Genomic DNA, 14,213 nt, shown 5'->3' with positions numbered 1-14,213 from the left:
AACCAAAACTGAACAGCAATCTTACCTGCACTCCATGGAAGCATCATAGGTTGGGCTTATTTTTATCCCATACTTTCCCCTCTGCTTTGCTGCTAAAGTAACTCAATGTTTAACCAGATAATGCCTTAAGCCCTGAAGTATGTAAACTCAGGTTAAGAACTGGGCTGGTTATAAAAATATTTGGATTGTTTTTAACTGGCTGTAGCAAGTGATTTATGAACTTAGTGAGTGCTCCATGTAGTTTCTACTACTTCATATTACTAGTGGAATCATATATACACAAGCAAGAGACAATTAATTGTGTATTTTGTTGCAAAATGGGGCATTTGTGTTTTGCAGCAGCTTCCACTGAACAGGAGCCAAGTACATTTCCTTCTTGGCCTCCTTTCCCCTCTGTTTTAATTTTGTACAGTATCTGTTAAATTTTTTTTTGTTTCTTCTGTATTATGTAATATCTAAAGGAATGCCCCCTAAATTAGCTTTTCTCCTTACACAGTTAATTTCAAAATCATGTTGCTGCATGTTTCGTATTCCTAAGGAACAGAAAGAATATTATTGTTTAGAATAATATTCTACATTCTAGCTTTCACTGTATTCACTACAGCTTTCATGCATTCACTTCAGATCTTTCCAAAGAAGTATGTCCATATGAAATGAAGTACGTGCCCAACTTACAAGAACAGAGTTCATTAAGAAAAAGAGCAAACACAAATACTTGTGGTTTTTTTTTATACAAGGTGGGAATTTTGATTTGTTTTGCTTTATAATAAATTATTAAGAATGCAGTAGGGCCTAAGACCCAAATCTGCTTCAGCAAAAACCCCCACAACTCCAAACACCAAAAAGGCACTACATTTTGCAAGGACTGGGCGTGTGTTGCTTCTATACACAAAACCTGCTGCAGGGTGCTGTGGACCTCTCACTGGCCTTGCAAACACAATATGGAAATCCCCACTCTAGAAAACTGACCCTGCTCTTCATCAGTCTGTTTAGGTGCAGGAGTCCATTTCATTGTATCTGAAGGGAACCATCTAATTTATCAGATATTCTTTTATCTTTATAGCTATGTAGCAAGTGTATCACTGCTTTTCTTTAGGAAAAAACAAGACATTATTTTCCTTTCACAAATCAGGATAAGCCAAATCTCACCCAAACTCTGGATCAAAGTACTGATGAGGGGAAGAAGAAGACAAAATCTATTTCACATGTTAGACAAGGGAAAAGGTGACTGTTACCTGCTACAGAAAAGAGAAACTGAACACCCTGTATCTTTCTGCTGTTTCACAAGACCTTGCATAACTACAGAAACAATTCTTTAAAACACAAATATATCTCCATGAAAACAGCATCTTCCAGCAATATAATAAAAATTCTTTTATTACTTGAAACACATCCGTATCTAATATGCTCCAAGAAAGATTAAGAAAAAGTTAAAAGTTAATTAATTTGGCACAATTGTCAAGTTTTTAATACTTGGAAGTCTGGCTTGGTGTTTAATTAAAGAAAAACCTGCAAAGCAATTTGGCTTTGAAGGACCACATAGTGAGAGTTCCAAAAACTCTATTTTTGATAGATCCTTGAACAAAATATTTTAGCTCTTTCATGGAAATTACTAGCTATAGCAATAATCATTTAAACAGCAATAAGCAATGAAAAGACTTGCCAAATTAAAACAACTTGCATTGAGATTTAGTTGAAAAATTGAGAAATAGGAAAAATATATATCTTTTTGGACACAGCTTATTCCTTCAGAAGACTTTGTTAAAATGTACAGGCAATTAGACCTGACAAGACTTAAGAAATCTATGAAGCATTAGTGCATGGCAGATGAAAAATTAAATCCTCCTAAACCTGGATCTCAAAATGCTTTTCTCTCTATATAGACAATCCCACAGAATTTTTCATCCATTCCATTTTACTTATTTAACTTGTCAGTCTCCTAGAACAACAACTTTTACTTCTTGGACATTTCTTCTATACTTGGACACTACTGGTATTTTACAGTAAATAGTTATCACAGCAGTACACTTTTGTTTCAAATATGGTGACAAGAAGAAAAAAAGATTATTTCAATATCGCTGTACTTACATAGCATAAACTTTCATTTTAGTCCTGAAAAAGAGACTTCCATCACAAAAAAAAAAAAAAAAAAATCCAATCCCCAACCTTAATTTTTATTACATTTCCAGGTACCTGTTGGTTCTTTGCAACTATTTTCCTCCTTTTTGCCTGCCAAGCAAGTCTTTGCACAACAGCAGCAATTGTCATCACCACCACTACTTACAATATGCATACTATATAGAATGTGACAACTAATACCTGTAAAGTTGCTGGAATTCTGGAGTGATTTTAATAAGTCTATTACCTGATGTCACTGAGATCATGTTTTGGCCCTGTTCTTTCTCATGCCATTTGAGGAACACTCAACTTTTCAGCACAGTGGCACTTCACACATTCTGTTCTTTATAGAGGCATGTTACTATGCCACTGTTTCTATACATTGCTGCACATTAGGTGACCTAATTTCTTGAAACAGAATGCCAGGCCCAAGAGTCTGACTCCAAACTGCCACGTACTTCTATGGGCTGGATCAGAGAATGTTCCAAGTTTTTTGCATCATTTAATGTCTTGAAAAGGTTTCTTTAGCCAGCTATTTGTATCCTGCACATGCCAAACTGAATAGGGATCCAGTGGTCTCCAAATGCAGGGACCAGAAATCTTCGGGCTTTTGAAAGAAGAAATAAATAATTTAATCTACGCATATTGATTTATACTGAGTGCTAAAGCCTTTCATATATTTTCCACTATTTAAATTTGAGAGACAGGCTATAGAAAGAATTTTAAAAATCAAAGGGAAAATGGCAAATGAGAAATGGGACACTTTCAGTTTCTCCACATAACACCTTGCCTCTGTACTCATTTTCTAGAGAGATGGGCAGTTTATTTCTTAAAGTAATAAGCTCACTTAGGGTATTTGCTAGGAACCCTAAAATATTAAGGAAGAGCTCCTATATAATCACATTTTAGAATGTAGGATTTTAGAAAGTTTGAGATTCTTGTTAAGTAGGGTGTGAATGTGAGTATTTCTCTCTGTTGTTCTATATCCATGGGGTTTTTTTAATTACATCTCCAGAGCTGTGGTTTTCAGCCTTCAGTGGCAGAACCCCAAGTGTTTCAGGACAGCATATATTAGTTTTGAGGAAGATGAATAAGAAATGGAAATCTGTTCTTTTTGTTTCAAATTTGTGCTATTGGAATTGAAAATTGATGTTTTTAAGTTAACAGATTGTGAGTGGCTCTTTATGGAGTTTTATATCATTTAAAGGATTACATTTTATTTAGACAAGAGTTTCACTGATGCACTGTAAACTTGGTGCTCTCCTCTCTGTCACCCATTTTCCCATATCCTTTATTTCTTCTTCTTTCATCCCAATGTATCTTCTGCAGGACATTTCACATTCCTCATATTCACTTAGGTTAGGTAACATTAATGGAGTCCATTTACCATCTTCCAGAGGCTGGAGAGAGGTATCTGATGAGATCTACTACTGCTGTGAATCATTAATCCCTAATGATAGGCTATGTCCAAACCCCATGCTGTGTTTTCATAACCTGACAATTACTTTAAACTATTAGCAAAAGACAGTTATTTTAAGTCACAAACTGTTAGGAAATTAAAAAGTTTACTGCTTGGTGATGCACAGGTGATGATCACCAATAGAGAGATGAACCTTATGTTTTAAAATATGACAGCCCAAAAGCTGAAACTGATACACCGTGTCCTAAGATTTTTGGCAGAAGAGGGAAAAACTAGCCCATTATAAAAAAGTGCTCATTATAAAATAAGCTACTCATTATAAACAAATCTGACAAAATAAAGGGATTAGCATCAAGTAATGACAAGCCTCATTTAAATAGCCACAGACTTCCATTCAATCACTTTTATGCACATTACACACATGTAGACAGCTAAAACTTTCCAGCGCAGTAAAAGGCTCATTTGACAGAACTTCCATGGACCAGCAGGTATTTTCTCTAAATGCTGAAAATAAAGTTGTTCCTTTTTTTTTTTTCCAAGCCAACAATCCAGTAGCAAATATTTATTTCATACCACTTACATAAAGTAAATCTGGTACCCCAAAAGTAAATACCTTCTTTCAACAGCTGCTACCTGGTCAACAAACCAACTGAAAATATGAAAATATCTTTTTCATTATAAACTAATTCAGCTAAGGTTTGGCCAGCTGCTTACGCCTTTTATCATTTGTGCTTGAGACAGCTTTTGGTAGTAGTGTTTGGGGTATTTTGTGTGTAACTTACCCAGCAGAGACTGTGTGTTAACATCTCTTCTTCGAGTGAAATGTCTTCCAGGGAGATCTTTTGCCATGACAGTGGAAAACAGAGTGTGTGCAAATAGCAGAAGGAAACACACAATCATTTTCTTCATCTTCACAAAACAGAGGGACACACAAGGATGTAAAACTGCAATAGAGGAGAGGAGGAGATAAGTTCTTTGATTACATAAAAAGATGCATTCCAACCACATCAGTCACCCAGCAGCTTTGCTTCCCCTCCATCACATACAAACATGCAGACACACTGGCACTGAATAATACCTACAACTTCAAAAACAAGGTTTACATAATAACATAGCAGCTGGCAGTCCCTGTATAGCATTTCTAAATGTTGTTAGTTGAAGTCCATAGTTAACATTGACAACAATTCATAATAATCAAGTATTTTTAAAGCAAGAAAAGGAAGTTTCACTCAACCTGTCAGCATAAACAGCTTTAAGGAGGACAAATAGATTTTTGTTACTCCACTCAGTGCACCTCTGCAATTATTGTCAGAAATTTAATGGTTCCTGTAGTCTGAGGGATTCTTGCTTCAGAAAATCTTGAAGATTTAAAATAGAGAGAAAAAAAATATGTTTCAGAAACAGCGACTCTAAATGTGAACTGGTGACAACTCCTGCTTACTTTTCAGAAGACAGTCCATGATTGCTAACATGAAGATAACAGTGCAGATGAATCTTGTTTACAGGAAGAAAGTCTTGAGGACTGGCAAGGAGCTTGCCATACATTCTGGATAAATTTTATCACACAGAAGAACAAATGGACAGACAAAATTTCTACTTTAAGAGACGACTCCTGACCAGGAGCTTGATAATGCGCCATGAAAAGCCATGGCTGACTGCTACAAACAGAAAACAAGGACTGACATGCTAGAGACTAATTTTCTGGCTGTGTTCCCCATTGGTGGTTTCCTGAGACTGAGATTCCTTCTACCCTCCCCCAAACCTTTATTGTTGTGGTTGAGAGCATCCCACAGGAGCTAGATTCAGTTTTGGCGTGGGTGATATGATTAAACTTAGTAAAGAGCTCCCCTAGGTGTGCAAGACATGGATAGAACTACCCACTTTCATAGCAAAGAGCTGTTTTAACTGAATCTGAGTGGAACTTCTGAAGCAAATTTTAACAGCAATTCTTGGTGATGCAACTAAGACTTGAAAACAGTTTTAATAGGGCCCTAAACCTGATAAGCAGATATGTAAGAGAAGGCAGATAATGCTTCCGTTCTGAAAGATTACTTCTTTCCCAACCATTTCCCACTGGCAAAGAGGAAAATTCTGAATAAATATTTTCTCTATAACAAAGGTATTTTGTTCATTATTTTTCAGTCTTTCCCACGCAACCATTATACATAATGTATTTTTCTATCAATTTATTTTTCCTTTTGTATATTCTACTCAGTAGCCCTAAATGCAGACACAATGTTCTGGTGCATATGCCAAAATGAGTCTTTGCACTCAAAATGCTCAGCCTTACTTCAGTGTTCAATATTATCCAGTAATGGGCAATACATGATTTAATGACATTTGAACTAGGAAAGAGATGGAAATAGCTGGTGTTTATAAAAATGGCCACAAAAAAAATTAAATTTCTGGGCATCTGGATGGTATTATTGCTAGAGTTTTTCCAGTGTTCAAGTCAGAAACAGATGAACACTGGAAACAGCACACACCACTGGAAATGGGACTGTTTTGCTGGAGGCAATAATTGTTACATCTGCAGATCACCCATCCCAGGTCTCTTCACTCCTCAGAACATCAACACAGACAGGGCTATGCCAGGGTCTCCTCTTGCTCAGGCCTGCTCATCCAGCACACGAGGCAAATGGACCTCAAGGATGTGTGCCAGTTCTAGCACTGATGTTTTAGAAAATCAGAAGCCATGCTCTCAGGACTAAAGAGAACAGAGAAATACCCTCCTTGCAAGGCTGTTAAAGGAACTAGGCATGAATAGAATGCTCAAGAGGGTTTTCTGGCTCTTTCAGTCGTTTCAGCTGTGTCTGATGGCACGTTAAAGAACCAAGGACAATGTGGCAGAGCCTTCACAACACATTGTTAAATGACCCAGTAACAGTATGATGCCAAAGGAAATGGCAATAAAGCAGTGTCTCAGGACAGTTTCACCCCAAAATAAACCCTCCTACAATCTGACACTTAACATATTTTATACCTTTATAGCAATTATTTGGTCCATTTCAAATTCACTTGTCCATAAGCAAGTCCAGAAATAAGAAAAAAATGTGTTGAAGTCTTTGAATTCTGTGAGGAATTATGATTAAATATGTGATTAGCTGACTGTACAAACTGAGTTGTCTCCATAATCATTCATTAGCTGTCATTGAATTCTGAAATACTTTAGAGCACTATATTTTCAATTTAGTGCAATTTTTACCAGTCCCTTTGAAAAGTAAGATTGGAGTACTAAAGAAACAGAGCCACTGAATAACACATTGTTCAATAGTACTTACTTTAGATTCAAAAACTTTAGATCCTCTGATCTTAATATCTCTACTAGTCTGATAATCAGAAAATAAATCTACTTAGAGAGCCACCAAAAAGGATCCAACTCTTGCTAAAATAAAATCTACTATGAACACACTCCTACCCTCAGAAACAGTGGTTTAAAATACTGTTTCAAACAAAAGCTATACTTAACAGTGAAGAGCTTTAGTTGCTTCATCTTAAAAAAAACCAACAAAAAACAACATATAAGCAAAATTGTATCCATTTTCAGTGAGAAGGAAAACACAAAAAAAACCCCAAACCCAAATTCCCAAAGCCAAAGACTGTATATGTGATAACATACAGTGATCCAAGCTTGCTGTCACCCCTTCATCCACACTGAAAGCTTCTGTGCTGCTCTCCTGAGGTCATGACAGCCTGGACTTGTGTGCTTTGCTCTAGTTCCAGGTACATATTTGTGCCCACTGCTGCTTGCATTTTTACAGGACCAGTCTGTACTGTGGTTGCATGACTGCTCCACATACAGTCCTCCCTCCCATGGCTGTCTGTGTATCTTCTCATATCCCGCAAGGTCTCCTATCTTCACTCTAGAAGCTGGATGGTGTTTACTGCACCACATTTGGTATTTAACACTCCATTTTCCCAGCAGGCTGAGCCCTTCTGTCACAGCCCTCTGTATCTTCCCTTGATTAACCCTTGCTTACCAAACTTACGAAATCATATTTTTGTGGCTGCCTGGAGAATATATTTTGGGCACTTTGAGTCCAGCTGTCAGCACTATACCACTGGGAACTAACTCCCCTGGGCAGATCCAAGACCAAGTCACTGCAAGACAAACTGAACAGCTAAAAAAAACCCCAAAAAAACAAACAACAAAAAAACCCCAAACCCAAAACAAACAAACAAAACAAACAAGAGGAGGTTTGACAGTCCTTGAGGCTCTACCAGGTTGATCACCAGATTCACCAGCTTCCACTGCTCCACTCCTCTACCCACAGTGAGAGGAAGAAGAGCAGGGCTTTCACAGCAGCCCTGCAGCACTCAGTGCAGCACAGTGCTGTGCTGGACATGTGAAGAAGCTGCTAACAGAGAAGAGACAACTGCTGCTTACGAGGTACAATCTGGTGAGTGATGCTGGCAGTATCTGCAGCTGTCTAGAAGTCTGGTATAAAAAAGGAGATTATTCTAGAAGATGGCAAGTAAACAGACAGGCTCTCTGTTCTTTTAAGGCTTCCCTCATTCCCTACCTGGCTCCTAGTCAAGAGCAGAATATTGCCATAGTGTGTTCTGATCAATTTTATCTGAATTAGCTTAGCCAAATACCCATGCATCAGAGTAATTTTTCTGATGCACTGTTATGGATTTTAATAAACCACAGTGTAGGAACACTAAAAATAAAATTGAGATTTCATGTTTAAAATATATCAAAACTACCTATTTCCATTACTGGACAGCAGTGAAACAATACAAGCCTGTTTCTTAGCTTTCAAATATATTTCCATGGAAGTCTCCTTGTAAGGGATAGATGGCTGTTTTGGGCAGAGACACTACTGAATATTCAGAGTCAGTGGTGATAAATCAGTGACCTTCTCCACTGCCTGATGCAGGTTATTAATATTTGTCCTCTTCACTGTGATAACTCTTAAATAATATCAAGAGAAAGAGATGCTCTGTGGCTCATGCCCAAATCAGTGTCCTTCCATCTCTTACCACACTTCAGGAAAATTTCTTTTACAGAGAAGCAAAAAACCCCTCCATTGGCCTGGAAGATCACCTTTTTTTCACTCAAGTACCTTAAAATGTACCTGGTTTTGCTGAGCAGATCATGCTGAAAAACCAATTGGAAAACAAGGTAGTAACACCTTCTGCTCCTCTGTGTGGTCTCCCTCCTTGTCTTGTAGTACAAGGTTCTTTCCAAGGCTAAATCAGAAACACAAACTCCACAAATCCCTACCTCTCTACCTTCTCCAGCTACCACCAAAACTGGAACATGGCACAGAAGGGGAAATTCTCAGTAGTTACGTGGAACATCAACACCTGCAAATAGTATCCTCTCTCTTGAACCCTGTATCATTTCTCATCATACATGGGAGGGAAAGAGAAGACAAAAAAGCACCAGAGGCAACAGTTATCAGCACTACAGAGGTTGCCTTTGGCTCTTCTCATTTCATAGTTAAAAGAGACAGCTGTTTACTCTCATTGAGCTTCCAACCTAACTTCAGTGTTTTTAAATTATAAAGAACATAAGTGCATAAAAGAGAACTATTCTGGAGTTCTTTCAGCATTCCTTATTATCTCCACATTTTTAAGAAAACAGGAGACTGATCAAATCAAAAACTTTCACTAAAGGTAAATGACCTACAAGCAATCTATGTGAGTCAATAAAATCAGAGTCTGTTTCCCCAATTTAGCAAACACACTTATTTACTTGGAAAAATAAATAAATGAGGTCTTATTACATGAAAGCCACAAAATACCCCTTTCTCAATCCCACCATCTCAGAAATTAAAAAAAAAAATAAAAATAAAGGACTTCAAAGCCCTTTTAACTATCAGTTACAATATATTCCAAAGTACTTCACTATCCACAAGCCAGCACATGCATTACTAGTTCACCAGTAATTAGTAGCATGGGCATCAGGACACAGAGTATTAGTAATTTCCTCCATCTTTCGGGACCAGTTGCTGACACAGGCATTTTCCAGTTGTAAAAAAGAGCTATAGAGGCCCACAGAGTCCAACATAACAAAACATCTGTCCAAGCCATGCAGGTGTTGTGTGGGGACAGTGGCCACAATTGGGAGAGTGATATTTAGCACATCAGCAAGAAGCACCATCTTGCCTTCATCGTTACAAAGGAGCACTCTACTTTCATCCTGTTCCACCAAGTGATGGACTGGATTTTCTGTGACTCCTTGCTGCATAAGGAAGGCTGCACTAGGCTTAGAAGCTCAGGACAAGTAGACACCTACTCAAATAGTGACTATCAACTGCATTTCACCAATAGAGTTAAATCACCAAGAAAAAATGAGGTTGCAGGTGCTGTAAGTTTGTAAATTCCTCACATGCTGCTCAAGCCTGATGGCAGGCCCTAGGTGCCCATGAACCTACCCAGAACTGCACCATGTCCTGAAAAGCAGCAGAGCAATATTCACTTGTTAAAACATTTTTAGGTCCTTTTAAGAGGCTACCATTCATGCTGCCAGTAGTATGAGACAAACCTGGGAAATTCATTATCTAAAAGTCAATTAATAATTCTGGTGTATTCTGAGACAGCCAACTCAGTTACAAACAGCTTTTACTGTAGCACAGCAAACCACCACAAAACCAAAAGGAACTGTTGACTTGGCAACATCGGTTTTGTATCAATCTGAAATAATGAGTGTCCAACATTATGAGTAACCTGAATCTGCAGTGGATTTAGGACCAGAAGTTGCGTACTCCAGTGTGAGAAGACTGAGACAAATTCTTTGCATGGGTCCATGACGCTCCATGATCACAGGCTGCTGTTTTGTGTCTGCAGCAGGGCACACTCCTAGCATGTGATACAATGTCTGTTTCAGACGTGTCTGCATAGTGATGGGGACAGGGTGACAACCACGGAGTCACAAAGTCTTCCACCTTTGTCTCCTATGCTTCCATACAGCTTCCTCATCCAGCACATACAGTTACCTTGGAAATTAAAAGGATATTCCAGTGCTTTCTGTACTGAGGGATGCTCCTGCCTTGCATAGGAATTGGGCTGTAGCTGAACCTCCACCAGTACCTATGTATTCCAGCTGCTGCTCCGAAATCCCACAGCACTATTGTAACTTGGACTAATAAAATCAAGTGTGACAGTGGAGTAAATTAACTTGGATTTTGAAACAGTGCAGGAAAGACACAAAATGCACTACAGAGCAGTTCCTAGAAGAGGAGGTGAATGACATTTGGTCATCAGCCAAATATGCCCACAAATCCAAGTCCCCTGTACATGATACTCAAGTGCAGAGCATAACTGAAGGTGCTACAGGAATCAGGAGGGCAACCACATTCTGGAATCTGTCCAAAGAGTGCTAGGCATGGAGAAAGGACAACTTGCCTATCCAAGTACAGAGGCCAGAGTAGCCCATGAGTTGATGAGTTCAGACAGCGAAACATACAGAATATCAGAAAAAGCAGAGATCAGCATTCAATTTTATTGTCAGGTGTAAATACCATAGTAGGACTTCTACACAACAGACTCTGTTATTAATGGGCTTAGAGAATATGTACTACATATGTAATTTAATTTTCTACACTTCTAATGAAATGAAGAAGACTAAAGGATATGTTGCTTAATTTAAAGTCATCCATCTGAAGACATACAGTCATTCTAATGTCGCTGTTGTAAAGTAAATAACTACTAAATCATATGATGATTTAGGTCAGAAAGGACCTCTGTAAGCCATCAGGTCCAACCCTTGCTCAGAGGTGAAGCTGAGGACCATTTCAGTAACTTCAGAAACTCACCACATAAAAGTTAATGGTGGTGCTCTAGAACACTACACCCATACTACAGCTTACTCTGCATAGTTTCCAGTGGTCAGACAGCAAGCTCTAGCAGTGGGAATTCTTATTTTATGACTGCATCAGTCTCCATGCCATTATTTTCTTCAGTTGCCACTTGGACAATGGACCTTTTCATTATCTTGTTCTTTGGAGAAAGACTCATTTGCAATTTCTGGTACTGAATCTCATCTAGACATCAGAGTTTCCACAACATGCCCAGAAGAACAGCATGGTAAAACTGAGAAAATTCACTTTTACCATGCAGAGTAGGAATTTAAATGAAAGCATATATTGTACAACACATGATACACATGTAAGCTGCTTAGTTTTGTCTCTAAACTAGTTACAGACCATAATAGACTGTTAACTGCAAACAGAAAGGTTTGGGGGGAAAAAAAAGGATACAACAGTCCTGAAACTTATTTGCAAAGTCACACTGACCTTAGTACACTGACCAGCACCACTGTAAACCAATAATTTGGGGATTAAACTCACTCCATTCTAAATATTCTTTGCTCATAATGGAAATGTTAACAACGAGTACATTGTACTAAAAGAGCTTGTTGATGATACCCACAATATAATTAAATAGTGCTTACCATTTTACCCTCCTATGGAGATGGTTTATAAGTCATGAGAGAGTATTTAGATCTGATTAGCCTTTCCCTAGTTTGCCTGGACTAAAACATCTTTTACCATCACAGCTGGGTCCCTGAGTCCCAGCTCATAAGCAGTAGGATGTGCATTCCCTTGTTCATGAGAAATCCCAGTGAAGTCAATGGAGAGACTCACATAATTAGGTGTGAATACTGAGTGCAGGATTAAGGATCTTAACTGCAGCTTTGTGTAACTGAGTGCTGCACTTTCTGAAGATATAAAATAAATTCAATTTGATGAATATCACAGTGATACACAGTAGATGAGGAAAAGTTTAGAAAATCTCATGCTTAAAGCTGAGACATCTACATGAAAAGCATAATACTCAAAAGTTATTTTGTAATTTTGTAGGATTTAATGGGAAAGCCATATGTGTATTTTATTTAGCTCTTCATTTAAGGAGAATTTTCTATGGGATTGTAATTTCTTCTGAAGCAGTCAGCTGTCTGACAGAAGCACAGCTATAACATGTAACACATACCACCTTTTCAGACCTCAGTCATGATCATTCACACTTTGAATGACGGTCTCACAAGCAAGACCAAGCATTTAGGAAGTATTACATAAATCGGCAGGTTGCATTCTTCTCTCTGTCAATACTCTACAGTTCAGTAGTGATAGAGGCCAGTTTGATGCAGAAAGAACTCTCTTCTGAAACAGGAATAGGTGGTCACTAAAGATGCCATGGAAATTTTCGCCAGATTAATGAGCGCCATCTCAGGAGGGTTTCCAGGGTAAGTATAACATCCCTCACTGCTTCCACCTCCAGCCAAGGCAGGAAGCCCGGGCAGCCCCGACCCTGCACGTCCCAAGCGACGACTGCAGCGCAGAGCTGCCTGCGGGCTGTACCCTGGCACTGTAAAGACACCTGCAGGCTGCTCTCCAACACGTTTCTAAGCAAAGTTTGGTTCCGATGTTACACTGATCTCACAGTACAGTGTGTGTGGGGGTTTCCTTGCAGCAGATGCACTGTCAAATGCGTTACTGCAGCATGAACGGGGAGGGGGATAAATGAAGAGTTGGCTCAAACCCACGCAGTCCAAAGGAAAGGGAAACCCCTCTGCGAGCTGCACCACGAGCAGCAAACAGCCCCAGCGGGACCCAGCAAGCGAACATCCAACCCAGCCCCAGATGCCGCCGCGGCCCCTCGCCTCGGCCTCCCGCTCCCCGCCGGGCCCCGCCGCCCGCGGGGCCCTCCCGGCCGCCCCCCACCCGGAGGGGCCCCCGGGGCGGGGCAGTCCCTCCGCCGAGCCGAGGCCCTGGGGCGGGGGTGGCCGCCGGCAGTGCAGAGCCCCGGGGTGGCAGCAATGCCGAGCCCCGCCGGGCAGCGGGGACGCGGCGGGGTGCGGTGTCCCCGGGCGGACCCGCCTGGCAGGCGGGAGAGGCGAGACGAGGCGGGGCAGGGCAGGCGGCAGAGCCGGGCTTACCTGAGGGGCTGGCGGGGCCGCTCCGCTCGGCGCGGGCAGCGGCGGCGGCCGGGAGCGAGCGCGGAGCCTCCTCCCCTCGGCGCGGCCCCGGACGGCGCTCCCCCGCCCGCCCCCCGGGAGCAGCCGCCTCCCGCCAGCCCCGTCCCCGGCGGCAGGAGCGCAGCTCGGCCCTACAGAGGGGAGGGAAAGCGGGGGAGTCCCGCTATGGAGACACCGGCTGCCCTGCCCAGACCTCCAGAGTCGGCGCGGTGCCGGGAGGCCGCGGGAGGAACTGCGGAGAGCCGCGTTCCTCTCTCCTCAGCCGCCTCTGCCGTCAGGGACGCGGTCCTGACTCTTCACTCCTGCCCCCCTCAAGGGTACGAACAGCCGTCCCGCTCCCTCCCGCCTGCCCCGTGTGAGGGACCCGGGCTGTTCTCCCGCTCCCTCCCGCCCGTCCCATGTGAAGGACCCGGGCTGTTCTCCCGCTCCCTCCCGCCTGCCCCGTGTGAGGGACCCGGGCTGTTCTCTCGCTTCTTCCCGCCCGTCCCGTGTGAGGGACCCGGGCTGTTCTCCCGCTCCCTCCTGCCTGCCGGGAGGAAAGAGAGAGAATCGACGGCTCTCTCGTGACACGGGCTGACGGCCTCACGCGTTCTCGGCTGGTCCCGAGGGACGCGGGACTCGCTCCCTCCCGCCAGCCCGGCTAGGGACTGGGGCTGCCGGCCCCTCTGGGCTGCCGGCCCGGCCCCGCCGCCCCGCGCACCTCGGCCCCGCTGCTGGTTCCTGCCTCCCAGAGCTGTCCCTGCGCTC

At 41.7% G+C, this 14,213-nt stretch overlaps 1 protein-coding gene across 6 annotated transcripts in view; it reads right to left on the bottom strand.

Annotated features, from left to right (window-relative positions):
* MATN2 (matrilin 2) overlaps window positions 1-14,213 on the bottom strand; it is a 65,742-nt gene extending 51,529 nt beyond the window's left edge. For 2 of the 6 annotated variants that reach the window (XM_033059307.1, XM_033059323.1), the window contains exons 1-2: window positions 4,773-4,857; window positions 4,321-4,482 (exon numbers count right to left, since the gene is read on the bottom strand). In XM_033059307.1, coding sequence (XP_032915198.1) covers window positions 4,321-4,482; window positions 4,773-4,782 — 172 coding nt within the window. In that variant the 5' untranslated portion in view covers window positions 4,783-4,857. Of the gene's footprint in view, window positions 1-4,320; window positions 4,483-4,772; window positions 4,859-13,427; window positions 13,464-14,166 lie in introns of those variants that run through there. The other 4 variants (XM_042779200.1, XM_033059297.1, XM_033059288.1 and 1 more) reach the window with 4 other exon arrangements.

This window comes from Catharus ustulatus, chromosome 1, assembly GCF_009819885.2.
Source record: "Catharus ustulatus isolate bCatUst1 chromosome 1, bCatUst1.pri.v2, whole genome shotgun sequence".
In the NCBI taxonomy this organism is placed as follows: domain Eukaryota; kingdom Metazoa; phylum Chordata; class Aves; order Passeriformes; family Turdidae; genus Catharus; species Catharus ustulatus.
This window is presented reverse-complemented; position numbering and strand designations above follow the sequence as displayed.